This window comes from Panthera onca, chromosome C1, assembly GCF_046562875.1.
Source record: "Panthera onca isolate mPanOnc1 chromosome C1, mPanOnc1 haplotype 2, whole genome shotgun sequence".
Lineage (NCBI taxonomy): Eukaryota > Metazoa > Chordata > Mammalia > Carnivora > Felidae > Panthera > Panthera onca.
In genome coordinates, this window is record NC_138346.1 from 32,401,696 (window position 1) to 32,415,491 (window position 13,796).

General features: G+C 42.2%; 1 protein-coding gene across 2 annotated transcripts in view; it reads right to left on the reverse strand.

The window, feature by feature from the left end:
* The window catches only part of CD28 (CD28 molecule), a 30,943-nt gene extending 30,408 nt beyond the window's left edge, over positions 1 to 535 (reverse strand). The window contains exon 1 of one of the 2 annotated variants that reach the window (XM_060623089.2): positions 454 to 535. In XM_060623089.2, the coding sequence (XP_060479072.1) occupies positions 454 to 535 (82 nt within the window). Of the gene's footprint in view, positions 1 to 323 lie in introns of both variants that reach the window. The other variant, XM_060623088.2, reaches the window with a different exon arrangement.
* Positions 536 to 13,796: the final 13,261 nt, after the last annotated feature.

The window sequence follows — 13,796 nt, forward strand, 5'->3', positions numbered from 1 at the left end:
TAAATCCAGAGCTTTCAGAACAAACCCTCTTATAGTAATTGTCTTAATTTTTTTCAAAGCATAATTTTTAGAGCTCCCTGAAACATTGTCAACTACTAGCTAAATAAATCTTACTTAAGTCCAAAGAATGTTTCTTAAAATATCATACTGTAGACTGAGAATCAATGAGTTCCTAAATAACAGGTTGCCATATTAGAGCAAAACTACATTTCAAATAGTTGAAAAACTACATTTCATAAGTTGTCTGAAATTTAAGATGAGCCAAGCCAATCGAAAACTTCAAAAGAAAAACTGAGAGGAGGAAAGAAATCAAAATTCTTTACCTGTTACTTGAATTGAGGGGAAGAAGTTGAGAGCCAGAAGCAGCCTGAGGATCATTGTGCTAACGGTGGGCCAGGGCTCCAGCCCCTCCTCCCCGAGGAGCCCAAAGTGTGAGGGCAGCTGAAGATGCACCTGCCAGAGTCTGAGTGTCTCCGTCATCCACAGCCACCACCAACTCAGGGCACATGATCAAGGGACTTAAACCACAAGGCATCATGACTGCAACATTTCACACAGGATATTACATTGTTTTGATGACTTTAGACTTTTCCTCTTCTTTTAAAGACAAGCTTTTCTTGTCATTGAAAAAGAATGTCAGTTACTCTATGATGGGCTGATGAGAGTTATTTTCTGTACACAGGTATCAGAGCTTGTGGAATAGGTGCTTGAAATCCACCAAGAATTGAAAGGAAGACAAACAAAGTATTCTCAAAAGAGGAAGAGAACCAACCACAGCAGAGAGATTTTTTTATAGCATGAGTAGAGATTGTGTCCAAAAGACAACAACAATAATTACAGGGTTTGGGAAACATCCCTATCAGTGTTGGGAGGAGTTATAAATATTAGGAATTGAACTTTTGTGTTAGACATAGGTAGCTCTGTGGAGCATTCAGCACACAAGCCTTAGTTTATACCAAGCCTCCCCCAACTCCCTTCCAGGAACTTTGAGGAACACACCCCACACGCAGGTGCCAGCCCAGTGAATATCTGGAAAGGGTTCCCTGAGCAGTGGGAAAGTCAAAAAGTTTCACATATGACATTAGTGTAACCAAAAGCCCCTTTGTATCTCCCTAGGTTCCTCAAGGAACCATTCAAGGTTAAGTAAGAGGCATGAACACAGGCTCTCTAGAAGGCTCCCCAAGACCAGTCACCATGCTTTCACAACCCTCTGCTGCTGGCCAGGCCTTCTGCATATACGGCCAGCCCACTGGTGGAGCCAACACTGCTCTCCTCATCTGGCCATCCAGGTCAAGATCTTGCACTCACTGGCTTTCTCAAGACCTTTCTCATAATTTTTCTACTCCTTTCCTGATAATCTAAGCTTTATATGACTACCCTAATTTGGGGTATTATGTATTTTTTTAAGATAACCTGTCCTGCTTTTTATTCTGACTGTGAAAGGACATATTTCATATATAAAATTTATTAAAAGATTCATTTTACCTTTTTAATTATTAAAAATAATTATTAAAACAAAACTCATCCATAATCTTACCACCCTGATATAAACACTGTTAATATTCTGGTCCACTGCCTTCCATAGGTTTTTCTATTAAGAGTTTTATGTATTTAATATTATGTTTTATTTATATTTTCAACAGATATATACTATTATCTGTTATACCGTAATCATTTTCCCATGACATGTAAGTATTCTTTATAAACATCATTTTTAATTGAGATATAATATCCTGTCCTATAATAATATCATAAATTATTTAAAAATCCCTTAACGTTCAGGATGCCTGGGTGGCTCCGTCGGTTAAGTGTCCAACTTCTGCTCAGGTCATGATCTCACCGTTCGTGGGTTCAAGCCCTGCATCAGGCTCTGTGCTGACAGCTCAGGGCCTGGAGCCTGCTTCAGATTCTGTGTCTCCTTCTTTCTCTGCCCCTCCCCTGCTCAGGCTCTGTCTCTCTCAGTCTCTCAAAAATAAATGAACATTAAAAAAAATCCCTTAATGTTCTTACCAACTTTTTGCTATTTTGAAATGCTACTGTGAACATCTTTGATGATTTAGCTACAAGTGGAAAAAGTCTTCATGTCTCTTCCTCCTCATCTGGTAAATGACAGATCAAAAGTATTTTGTCTCTGGACAGACCCTCTTTGTCCTCATTTCAATTTTCTCACAAACAGATCTTGGTGACCCTTTTGTACTGACATATTTCTCTGCACTTTGGAGCAATTTGGCAATGGTTCACTTACACTTCTGAACTAAAAGTAAATGAGGAAGTCATGTCCCCAGTCCTGGAGAAAATTCACTTCCAGAATTTGACCCAGTATTCCTGGCTCTGACCCTCTAGATCTTACCTAGGGCCTGATGTCTTTCCAGGAGCAGTGATAGAAGGCAAGGTACCCTTCTCTAAAAGATAACCCCTATTCTGGAGCCACCAGACTACACAGATCTAGAATTTGAGGCTCTGAAACTCATTACCAGGGTTAAAAATATGTATAGTAGAAACGAAGACCACCCAAACTTTCCAATGACTGATAACAAAGGCTAAGATGTGAGTTAATAACTATCTTCAAGTATACCAAGGATGACGGTATAGCATCTAGTTAATATTGTATCTACGGTAGTATTTAATAGAATCAAATTAAGTAGAAAGAAATAGTGCAGTTATCTGGTCTAATGCCTTTATCTTGCAAAGGAGACTAAAGCCCAGAGAGGATAGATGACTTAATCAAGTAATTAAATGTACTTGATTTTATTACTTGACCAACTTTATTTGGTTTTCATTCTTTAGAATAAAAAGAAACACAAACTTTGACTTCTTGTTTTCAACATGTATCACACAAAAAAAGTAAATCATTTTATTAGAATCCTTTCACATTTCCTCCTGAAATTCAAAAGCATTCACATATACTAAGAAGTAGAAATGATAGAGGTCAAATAAGGGACACCATTTCAGTACATGGGTACAGTACTGAGACTCTAGTGCATTTCCAATAATAGTAGCAAGCGCTAATGTACCAAGCAGCTTACATGCCTGATCCCATTCAATACTCACACAAACTATAGGGAAGAGGCTATTATTATCCCCATTACACAGATGAGAAGACTGACCCTGAGAGAGGGTTAGGAAGTGCAGGAAGCAGTGCAGCCAGGATTCAAACCTAGATCTTTCAAACTTGAACCGCTATTCCTTAACCACAGCACTTTACTGACTCCCTGCTTTCAACCCTCCCCAGTGTTGTAAATTCCTTCAGGACCAAAGAATAGGGAATGCGTGTTACATTTCCATTGCAAGGCATATTTAAGAAGATGTCTTATTAGAGCCTGTGTGACTGGAGTATGGAGAGGAAAGGAGCTAGTGGGCCAAGACAGCACTGGGGATATATAAATCCAACTGTGTTTCATAAAACAGCACATGTACTTTTCTGGAGAAACTCCAGATTCCTTAAATCCGCACATGCTCTTGAAATGCAAGGACATATGCAACATGATGAAACAAATGACCTTACTCAATCAACAAGTATACTGAAGTCCCAACTACATGGCTTGTCAGAAAAAAATATAATACAAGTGTCCAAATTCTATAGGCTATTTGAAACCTAATAGGAAATAAGGCTAGGGGTAAGAGCCTGGGGGGAAGAAAAGAATCTCAGAGCATGTAAGATTGTGATGTAATATATATTTTGGTCTTTGTCCTTGGCTCCTGGCAATAGCTCCTAAAACTCTTGTGATTTCCTAATCAATGAAGTTGCTAGGAGCATCTTCTGTTTTAATATTTGGGTCATTGACCCTAGTTTCTGACACACAACTCCTAAATCCTGTGGAATTTCCTGGGTGATAGGAGCATCTTATATTCTAAGGAGGCAACTTTTGGTAGGTTCCTGGATAGTTTTAGGATGCGGGCAGTTCACCAGAAAGATCAAGCTATGATTAGAAGCTTAGCCCCTATCCTCTGGGGAGGGAAGAACAGTTAGAGATTGAGTTAATGGTTGGTTATGCATATATGATGAAGCCTTTGTAAATATCCCTGAAATTCAGGGTTCAAGGAGCTTCTGAGCTGGTAAACATATCACAAGCAAGGAGGGTGGTGCACCCTAAATCCACAGAGACAGAATCTCCAGAATTTAGAATCCAGGCCTCACCTTATATCTCTCTTCATCTGGCTATTCATTAGCAGCCTCTGTCATATCCTTAATTACATAATAAACTGGTAAGTAAGTGTTTTCCTGAGTTCTGTGAGCTGTTCTAGCAAATTATTGACCCTAAGTAAGGAGTCGTAGAAACCCAGTTTATAGGCAAGCCAGACAGAAGTACAAATGGACAACTTGAGACTTGGAATTGGCATCTGAAGTGAAGGAAGTCTCCTGGGACTGAGTCCTTAATTTGTAGGATCTGACACTAACTAAACAGTGTCAGAACTGAATTGAACTGTAGGACATCCAGCTGGTATTGGAGAAATGGTAGGAATAGGGAGAAAATCACACATCTTGAATTCCAATGGCTAAGATTTGAAGTCCTGTGAGTTTAGGGGTCAAATACCTCAGTTGGGCCACTTTGTAGCTACATGATCCTAGAAATTCACAGTCTGAATTCCTCATGTGTAAAATGGAGATGAAAATACCTCACTCAATAAGCTGTTTATATCTCACATAATGTGTAACTCTTCCCACCATCAGGATAGAAATCAGATTTCATGAATCTCCATTTCACCACATTTATAATAGGCTGAATAGATGTTTGTTGGATCAACCAAAATGGATCATTGAATGTATGTTCGGTATATTTATGTGGATTGATTTCACATACTTCATAGCGTGAGCACCACCAGAACTCTTATTTTAGAAATTAGCATAGCGGCGCCTGGGTGGTTCAGTCGTTAAGCCTCCGATTCCAGCTCAGGTCACGATTTGGTCACGATTAGGTCATAATCTCAGGGTTCATGAGCCCAAGCCCCACATCAGGCTCTATGCTCTCAGCGTAGGGCCAGTGCTTCAGATCCTTTGTCTCCCCTTCCCTCTCTCTCTCTCTCTCTCTCTCTCATCGTCTCTCTCTCTCTCTCTCTCAAAAATAAAAAAAAAAAAAAACATTAAAAAAATAATAATGTTTAAAAAAAGAAATTAGCATAGTATTCCTCCTTGATGCACAATGCTTTAATAGTAACATACACCCGTATAAACTACAAAGTATTACTGAAGAATATAAAGAATCATAGTTGTCAACCCAAACAACGATGAGAAGCCCTGCGGCTCTCTCTAACTCATATAGAGCAAGCCTACCAGGATATTATCTTCTTTGATCTAAATTCCAGCAAGAAACTTGCCTTTCATTTTAGTTTCTAATTCTCCCCAAAACTCTGACTTACAGAGGTTCAAATGCTCACATGGTGATTATGGGAAAATAATGAAGCCTGAGATTTTCTCCCTGATCTGTGTACTATCACCTCAGCTGTTGGTACGAAAAACTTAAAAAAAAAAAAAAAGACAACAATGACATTAAGAAAGTCATGCATGTTAGCACAAGCCAGCAGGACCAAATCTTGAAAAACATTATGCCTAAAAAAAGGAAAAACAAAAAAATAACTGCCATATTTGTTGACTAATCCCACTGAGTAAACAGCTATTACAAAAAGATCTTTTTGCAAGAACCATCTAGGAGGTTTTATCAAGGATTACATGAAAAATATGGTAAAAAAATAGCCAAAAACAACTATCTAAAAACCTTTTGAGCACTTAGAGAGGCAGGTCTACCACTCCAAGTGGTAAAAGCTGGAGCTAACAGGGGTGCCTGGGTGACTCAGTCAGTTGAGCATCCAACTTCAGTTCAGGTCATGATCTCATGGTCCGTGAGTTGAAGCCCTGCATCGGGCTCTGTGCTGACAGCTCAGAGCCTGGAGCCTGCTTTGGATTCCTTGTTTCCCTCTCTCTGCCCCTCACCAGCTTTCTCTCTCTCTCCCTCTCTCTCTCTCTTTCTCTCTCTCTCTCTCTTTCAAAAATAAATAAACATTTAAAAAAATACAAAAAATAAAAAAAGCTGGAGCTAACATTTCCTGGAGACTTCCTGCTAGTAGCTAAGCATTACACATACATTATCTCATCTAATCTCCACAACAACCCTAGTAGGTGGGTACTATTGATATCTCCATTTTATAGATAAGGAAGCAGAAACTTAGAGAATTTAAGTAATTTACCCACAATCACACAGTAAGTAGCAAACCAGGGATAAGCTCCATTTGGTCTGGATCCATACATCATGGTAGAAGCAGACATAACCCTGGTCAACAGCAGCTTGAATATGTAATTGATAGTGCAGTGTTTAGGAGCAAGGATTTTAGAGAGAAATGTATCTTTTTATAGGCACATCTGACCTTTAGCACCAACTTCATAAAGAAGCAAAGAAACAGACAAAAAGACTCTTAAACAGGAAGAACAAACTGGTAATTGCCCAAAAGGAGGTGAGTGGAGATGAATGAATAGATAAAGGAGATTAAGACGTACAAACTTCCAGTTATAAAATAAATAAGTCACAGAGATGAAAAGCACAGCATAAAGAATATAGTCAATAGTACAATAATGATGTTATATGGTGACAATGGTGACTACACTTATCTTGGTAGCACTAATACATAAAATTGTTGAATCAGTATATTGTACACCTGAAACTAATATAACATTGTATGTTAATTATACCTAAAAAAAAAAAGATTCAGTGACAATTCTCTGTGACTTGCCAAGTCTTTCTTCAATCAGGAGTATGTGGTTCTCGATAAACAGGGAAGATGGCGGCGTAGGAGGACGCGGGGCTCACAGCGCGTCCTGCCGATCACTTAGATTCCACCTACACCTGCCTAAAGAACCCAGAAAACCGCCAGAGGATTAGCAGAAGGGAGTCTCCGGAGTCAAGCGCAGACTAGAGGCCCACGGAAGAGGGTAGGAAGGGCGGCGAGGCGGTGCGCGCTCCACGGACTGGCGGGAGGGAGCCGGGGCGGAGGGGCAGCTCGCCGGCCAAGCAGAGCCCCGAGTCTGGCTGGCAAAAGCGGAGGGGCCGGACGGACTGTGTTCCGACAGCAAGCGCGACTTAGCGTCTGGGAGGTCATAAGTGAACAGCTCTGCTCGGAAAGCGGGAAGGCTGGAGGACAAAGGGAGGGAGAGCTGCTGAGCCCCCGGACTGCAGAGCTCAGCTTGGCGGGGAACAAAGGCGCCAGCGCCATCTCCCCCGCCCATCCCCCAGCCAAAATCCCAAAGGGAACCAGTTCCTGCCAGAGAACTTGCTCGCTCCGCGCAAACACCCAACTCTGTGCTTCTGCGGAGCCAAACCTCCGGCAGCGGATCTGACTCCCTCCCGCTGCCACAGGGCCCCTCCTGAAGTGGACCACCTAAGGAGAAGCGAGCTAAGCCTGCCCCTCCAGCCCCCGTGCACCTTGCCCACCCACCCCAGCTAATACGCCAGATCCCCAGCACCACAAGCCTGGCAGTGTGCAAGTAGCCCAGACGGGCCACGCCACCCCACAGTGAATCCCGCCCCTAGGAGAGGGGAAGAGAAGGCACACACCAGTCTGACTGTGGCCCCAGCAGTGGGCTGGGGGCAGACATCGGGTCGGACTGCGGCCCCGCCCACTAACTCCAGTTATACACCGCAGCACAGGGGAAGTGCACTGCAGGTCCTCACCACGCCAGGGACTCTCCAAAATGACCAAACGGAAGAATTCTCCTCAGAAGAATCTCCAGGAAATAACAACAGCTAATGAACTGATCAAAAAGGATTTAAATAATATAACAGAAAGTGAATTTAGAATAATAGTCATAAAATTAATCGCTGGGCTTGAAAACAGTATACAGGACAGCAGAGAATCTCTTGCCACAAAGATCGAGGGACTAAGGAACAGTCACGAGGAGCTGAAAAACGCTTTAAACGAAATGCAAAACAAAATGGAATCCACGATGGCTCGGCTTGAAGAGGCAGAGGAGAGAATAGGTGAACTAGAAGATAAAGTTATGGAGAAAGAGGAAGCTGAAAGAAAGAGAGATAAAAAAATCCAGGAGTATGAGGGGAAAATTAGAGAACTAAGTGATACACTAAAAAAAAATAATATACGCATAATTGGTATCCCAGAGGAGGAAGAGAGAGGGAAAGGTGCTGAAGGGGTACTTGAACAAATTATAGCTGAGAACTTCCCTGAACTGGGGAAGGAAAAAGGCATTGAAATCCAAGAGGCACAGAGAACTCCCTTCAGACGTAACTTGAATCGATCTTCTGCACGACATATCATAGTGAAACTGGCAAAATACAAGGATAAAGAGAAAATTCTGAAAGCAGCAAGGGATAAACGTGCCCTCACATATAAAGGGAGACCTATAAGACTCGTGACTGATCTCTCCTTTGAAACTTGGCAGGCCAGAAAGGCTTGGCACGATATCTACAGTGTGCTAAACAGAAAAAATATGCAGCCGAGAATCCTTTATCCAGCAAGTCTGTCATTTAGAATAGAAGGAGAGATAAAGGTCTTCCCAAACAAACAAAAACTGAAGGAATTTGTCACCACGAAACCAGCCCTACAAGAGATCCTAAGGGGGATCCTGTGAGACAAAGTACCAGAGACATCACTACAAGCATAAAACATACAGACATCACAATGCCTCTAAACCCATATCTTTCTATAATAACACTGAATGTAAATGGATTAAATGCGCCAACTAAAAGACATAGGGTATCAGAATGGATAAAAAAACAAGACCCATCTATTTGCTGTCTACAGGAGTATGTGGTTCTCATTACTTTTCTGCTGACCCAGTCGAGAGGAAGAAATAATATGTGTAGAGTTTTGACATCGTCAGTAAAGGAATCCATCCTGACGAGACCAGGAATCTGTGTCCCATCAGCAAAGATACATGGTGAGCTTAGGCAATGCTAATCTCAGCTTGAGGAAAAGGTGTTTTCATGAAAACAGGTTCATTCACTTGGTAATCTGGGGGAAAAAGAAGAGTGGCGAGTACAGAAAATATCGATCACCATCATGAAAGATTGAGAAAGATTACCAACAACCAGATTCTGGCTAACCCATTACGACCATGTAAATTTACAGGTTTTAGGACCTAAAGGTATTATTAGGAGGGAAGTCTACTGTGCTTTTCTCAAATCCTATTATTCAGAAAATCTAACAGCCTCATGGAGCCACATTCTTTCAGTCTTATAGAAGACCAGCTGTCTGCCTTATTTCTGGCATTACACAAAGGTACCAAGGACCTTGAGTCAGGCTGAATTTTTAAGTTTTTGAAGCCACTGGGATATTTGGATATTTGGAATGTTAATTAAATATGACTGGGGTTGGGAGAGCAAAGTAAGGAATGTATTTTACTCCACATCTTGTATTAAACCTGTTTTGACCCTCTTCTATTCCCTACTGTGCAATCAGTGGAATGGTAAGGAGGAAACCTCTGACCTCTTCAGGAAGTGCACTCTTGTCCTGGCCTTGGGAAAACTGTCATGCCTGGTTTTCCTCATTTTAGAAAAAGTTTAAGGGCCTTCATCCCCCTAACATGTTTTTAGCCCAGAACCTCCAGGAAATAGAGCTATTCACTTCAACATTATTTTCAGTGGTCTCTCATATTACTGGGCCCCAAGGGAACCTTCCCACCCTCCCTGCTACAGTATCTCCCCTCCCCCTACCCCTTCCCACTGGTTCCCACACTCACAGAATAGGGAAGGTCAATCTGAATACATCTGTCCACATCTCCGGAATGCCACAGAGGAGTAGCAGCTGTTGACCTCTGTTCCAAATACATGATCCTGTTTGTCCCAAAAGTAGCTTGGATGAACTCCAGAGAATATACACAATCTCTACTTCCTATGGAGAGTGTAGGGCCAGGAGAGTATATTCCCTACACATGCTTTGGTGTAAAAACAACCTGCGTTCAAGTACTGGATCCTATTATACTAATAATATTAAAATTAAAAGAACAATTGTAGCAAATGTTTATTAAGTATTTCCTATGTGCCAGATATAGAAATAAGCTAAAAGAACTCCAAGTTTTTAAGTTCTATTTTTTCCTTTAAGTTTTAGAAAAAGCGGATTTTCCCTTCTAAGTCACTATACCCCCACATCTTATACACTCACACACATTTACTAACCTTCCATATGTACTGATGATAAAAATGAAGATTTTATGTTTTCTCCTGGAAATTATGGAAGGGAAAAAAGGAAACATGAGAAGAAAAGACTATAACAAGAAGCCCAACAGTAAGGGATCAAGAATGTTATATGGTGACAGATGGTGACTACACTTCTCTTGGTAGCACTGAGTAATATATAGAATTGTTGAGAGCAAGGCTATGGTCTGAGGCAAGGTCCAGACAAATGTAGCATTTATGAATCCATCCAAGTCACCTGGGTGGCTCAGTCAGTTAAGCGTCTGACTTCAACTTGGGTCATGATCTCACAGTTCAGGAATTCAAGCCCCACTGAGTGCAGAGCCCGCTTGGGATTCTCTCTCCCTGCCCCTCCCCAACTCACACTTTCTCTCTCTCAAAATAAATAAATAAATAAACTTAAAAAAAAAAAGGAAGAATCCATCCAGAAACATCCATTTACACCATAGTGTGTATGTCTTTCATACACGGTCTTGAGGAAAATTTCAGACTAAACTGGTTTGTTTAGTTTCTGTTATATGATAGGTGATTAGATATAGATATAGATGATATAGATACATAGATATATTAGGCTGCTCAGATTTGAAGTGACTAAAAGCTAACTCATCATTCTCTTCATTGAGGGGCCAGAATCAATATTGGAAACACAGGGAAATCTCATCCATGTCAAGAACCTAAACGATTCTGATTTCTCATGCTGCTGTTCATTGTGTGAAGTTTATCCACCTTTGCTATGCCAAGTAGGACTTTTGTAGAGATATGGGAATTATTTAGTGGGCTTCAAAACAGAACAAACAACACTAGGAAGTCTGTAGTGACCTTGAAAAGGCACGTGTTCACCCAATAAACCCATGTTTGGTGCCCACAATAGAGAAGGCCTTGTTCTACGTGCTGAGAGTCCAGGCGAGACTCAAGTCTGGAAGAAACACTGAAGAAGAAGCCCCTAACTTGCTTAGAGAAACTTCTCTGGGCAGGGATGCTACAGTTTGGAGGAGAAGCAAAATTGGCCCAATCAGCAATGGGGAAGAATGGGGACTTCCTTCTAGGAAAAACCCTGAAAGTTCATGGCTTGTTTAAGGAACCATAAGAAGCTCAGTGTGGCTGGAGCAGAAAGAACACTGTGGAAAGGCAAGGGAGGTGACAGACATTCAGGGCAGTCATGCCACGGTAAGAAGTTTGCTCTTTGCACTGAGAACAATATGGGTCAGCATGCAGGTCTGGGCTGCTGACTCAGGTTTAGGAACATAAGCATGCTAGATCCAGGCTGTCAGATAGGTTTAATTTCTTACATCAGTTCCAACTGATTGATATCAGCTGCCTGAATCACGGTGGTGACCAGGATTTCAGTAGGAGCATGGGAAGGGCCAGGGGAAGGATAGGAATGGCTCTCTGTGGCTCCCTGACTGGGGTTATAGTAAAGCCATGAACACAGATCAGATTGCAGGCTACTCTTCCCCCATCTGTCCCTTAAATCTTGGCATTTTTACATTGTTGGGGTTGGAGGAGGTTAACAAATTATTCCCTTCTACTTGCTAATACAGTTTTAAATCAAGTAAGACTGAAAAAGACAAAGGAGTCAGGCTTTGGTGAAGACGCAAATATCACTGGTAAGAATGTGGCTAAGATGGGCAGCCACAACAGGCTCCCCAGAATTAGGCAGACTTACCCCTCCCCCACCCCGCCAAGTTAGGTCATTGCTAGAAAACCAGAGGCCCCACCTACAGGAGCAGAGTCTTTACCACTAAGCTACCACTGGGGCCAGAGCAGAACACTGTTCTCTGCAGGCAGATGGGTCCCAATCATGCGGACAGGAGGCAGCAGGAGCCAGAGGGAGATGTGAGGTCAGGAGGAGGGTCTGTTTAAGGTAGAAGATACAGAGAGGTAAGCATGTTTTCATGATCTAGCAAGGAAGATACTGCAGAAAGACTGAAGAGGTAAGATGGGATAATTTGTAGGGGGAAAAGGAAAGAGGTGATAAGAAATAGGCCTAGATCATAATCTAATACCTAGCATTAATTAAAAAGGAGGGCACTTCTTTGAGATTGGCACATTCATCTAGGGAAACGGAAGTGAAAGCAGTTCCAGATTAACGACCATTGACCAGGCACCTTTCAATTCACACACATTATCTCATAGAAGCCATGGGGAGGAGCCCTGGCTACTGGTTCATTTTACAGATGAGAAGACTACTAGTAGCAGAAAAGAACCGAACCGCTCTGTTGCTGCTCTGAGACTGATCCTGGGAGAGTTGAATTCTCTGATTCCTTGCTCTTCACAATTAAACCATCATCTCATTAAACCGTCCCTTTAGAAAGAGCTTCCACTAGACCACGAATCAACAGAAGAGGCACGTTTAGAAACCGTCATTCAGTTTGTGGGGTGGAGGGCGGAGGCTGGGAGCGAGTGAATGGCCTCCTAAGCTTTAAATCCGGTTTCTGAAGTCTCTGAAAAAGTGAACAAACATCTCCTTTTCCTTTTTGTCTCCATCGCCTCAGGGTGCAGAAATAGAAATATTTTAATTTTGGGGCGCCTGGGTGGCTCAGTCGGTTAAGCGTCCGACTTCGGCTCAGGTCATGATCTCGCGGTCTGTGAGTTCGAGCCCTGCGTCGGGCTCTGGGCTGATCGCTCAGAGCCTGGAGCCTGCTTCCGATTCTGTGTCTCCCTCTCTCTCTGCCCCTCCCCCGTTCATGCTCTGTCTCTCTCTGTCCCAAAAATAAATAAACGTTAAAAAAAGAAATTAAAATTAAAAAAAAAAAGAAATATTTTAATTTCAGCAGAGGGGCATGAAAGGATTTCTTCTCTCTGGGTGCCACCTCAGACTTCTGGGAAACCAGGCTGACTTCTCAGGGCTTTCGGTGTTATGTCCCTGCTGAGAAATTAGACTTCCTAAAAATAGCACCTGTTGGGTGGCTAAGCCGGGGAAGGTGGCAGACTGGCTAACAATCTGCATTGTGCACTCTTGCGGTGTCACCTCTGAGGACCCTGGGTCTACAGCCTGAGGAAATGGGGAAGACTCAGGCTGACTGAATGGCCTTCCTCCAGGAGGTCGGAGTTGCAAGATTATGTGTGCTTTTTTCCAGCCGTCTACTTAAGAAACGTTGATGGAAATGCAGTCTTTGTACCCAAGATTGTGGGCACTTTCCCTCCTCTCTCGTTTTCTCTCTAAGTCTCCCTTGATCAATCCCTCTCTTTTTATTTCTCAAAAACTCAGTCTCTGAATTGATCCACAAGCTGAATAAAAATATGTATGCATTTGCACAAACATGGGGTTGATGAGTAAGTCTTGCCTCAGTACTTACTTCACATGGCTTGATATGCAAGAGGACGTGTGGACATTCTGTCCCCAACATTCCTATTACATCCAACTGTCGAGACTGTGTCCATGACATCTGACAGTTCTTAACTTTTTTGTGTCAAGGACCCATTGGTGGTCCGAAAGCCTAAAAACCCCTCTCATAATCATGTGATTTCTACTGATAACAAAGTCATGAGTACTGCTAAAATTACTGTGATTTGTGGCCTAAGTATATTGTTGCAATGCTAAGTTTCAGGGGTTAGTGAAAACGAAGATGTGATTTCTCTCCTGCCCAAGATTACATCAGACTCCTGGTTAACAATCCCAGAACAAGCCAGTGCATCTGGCTGCCGTCAGCAGCC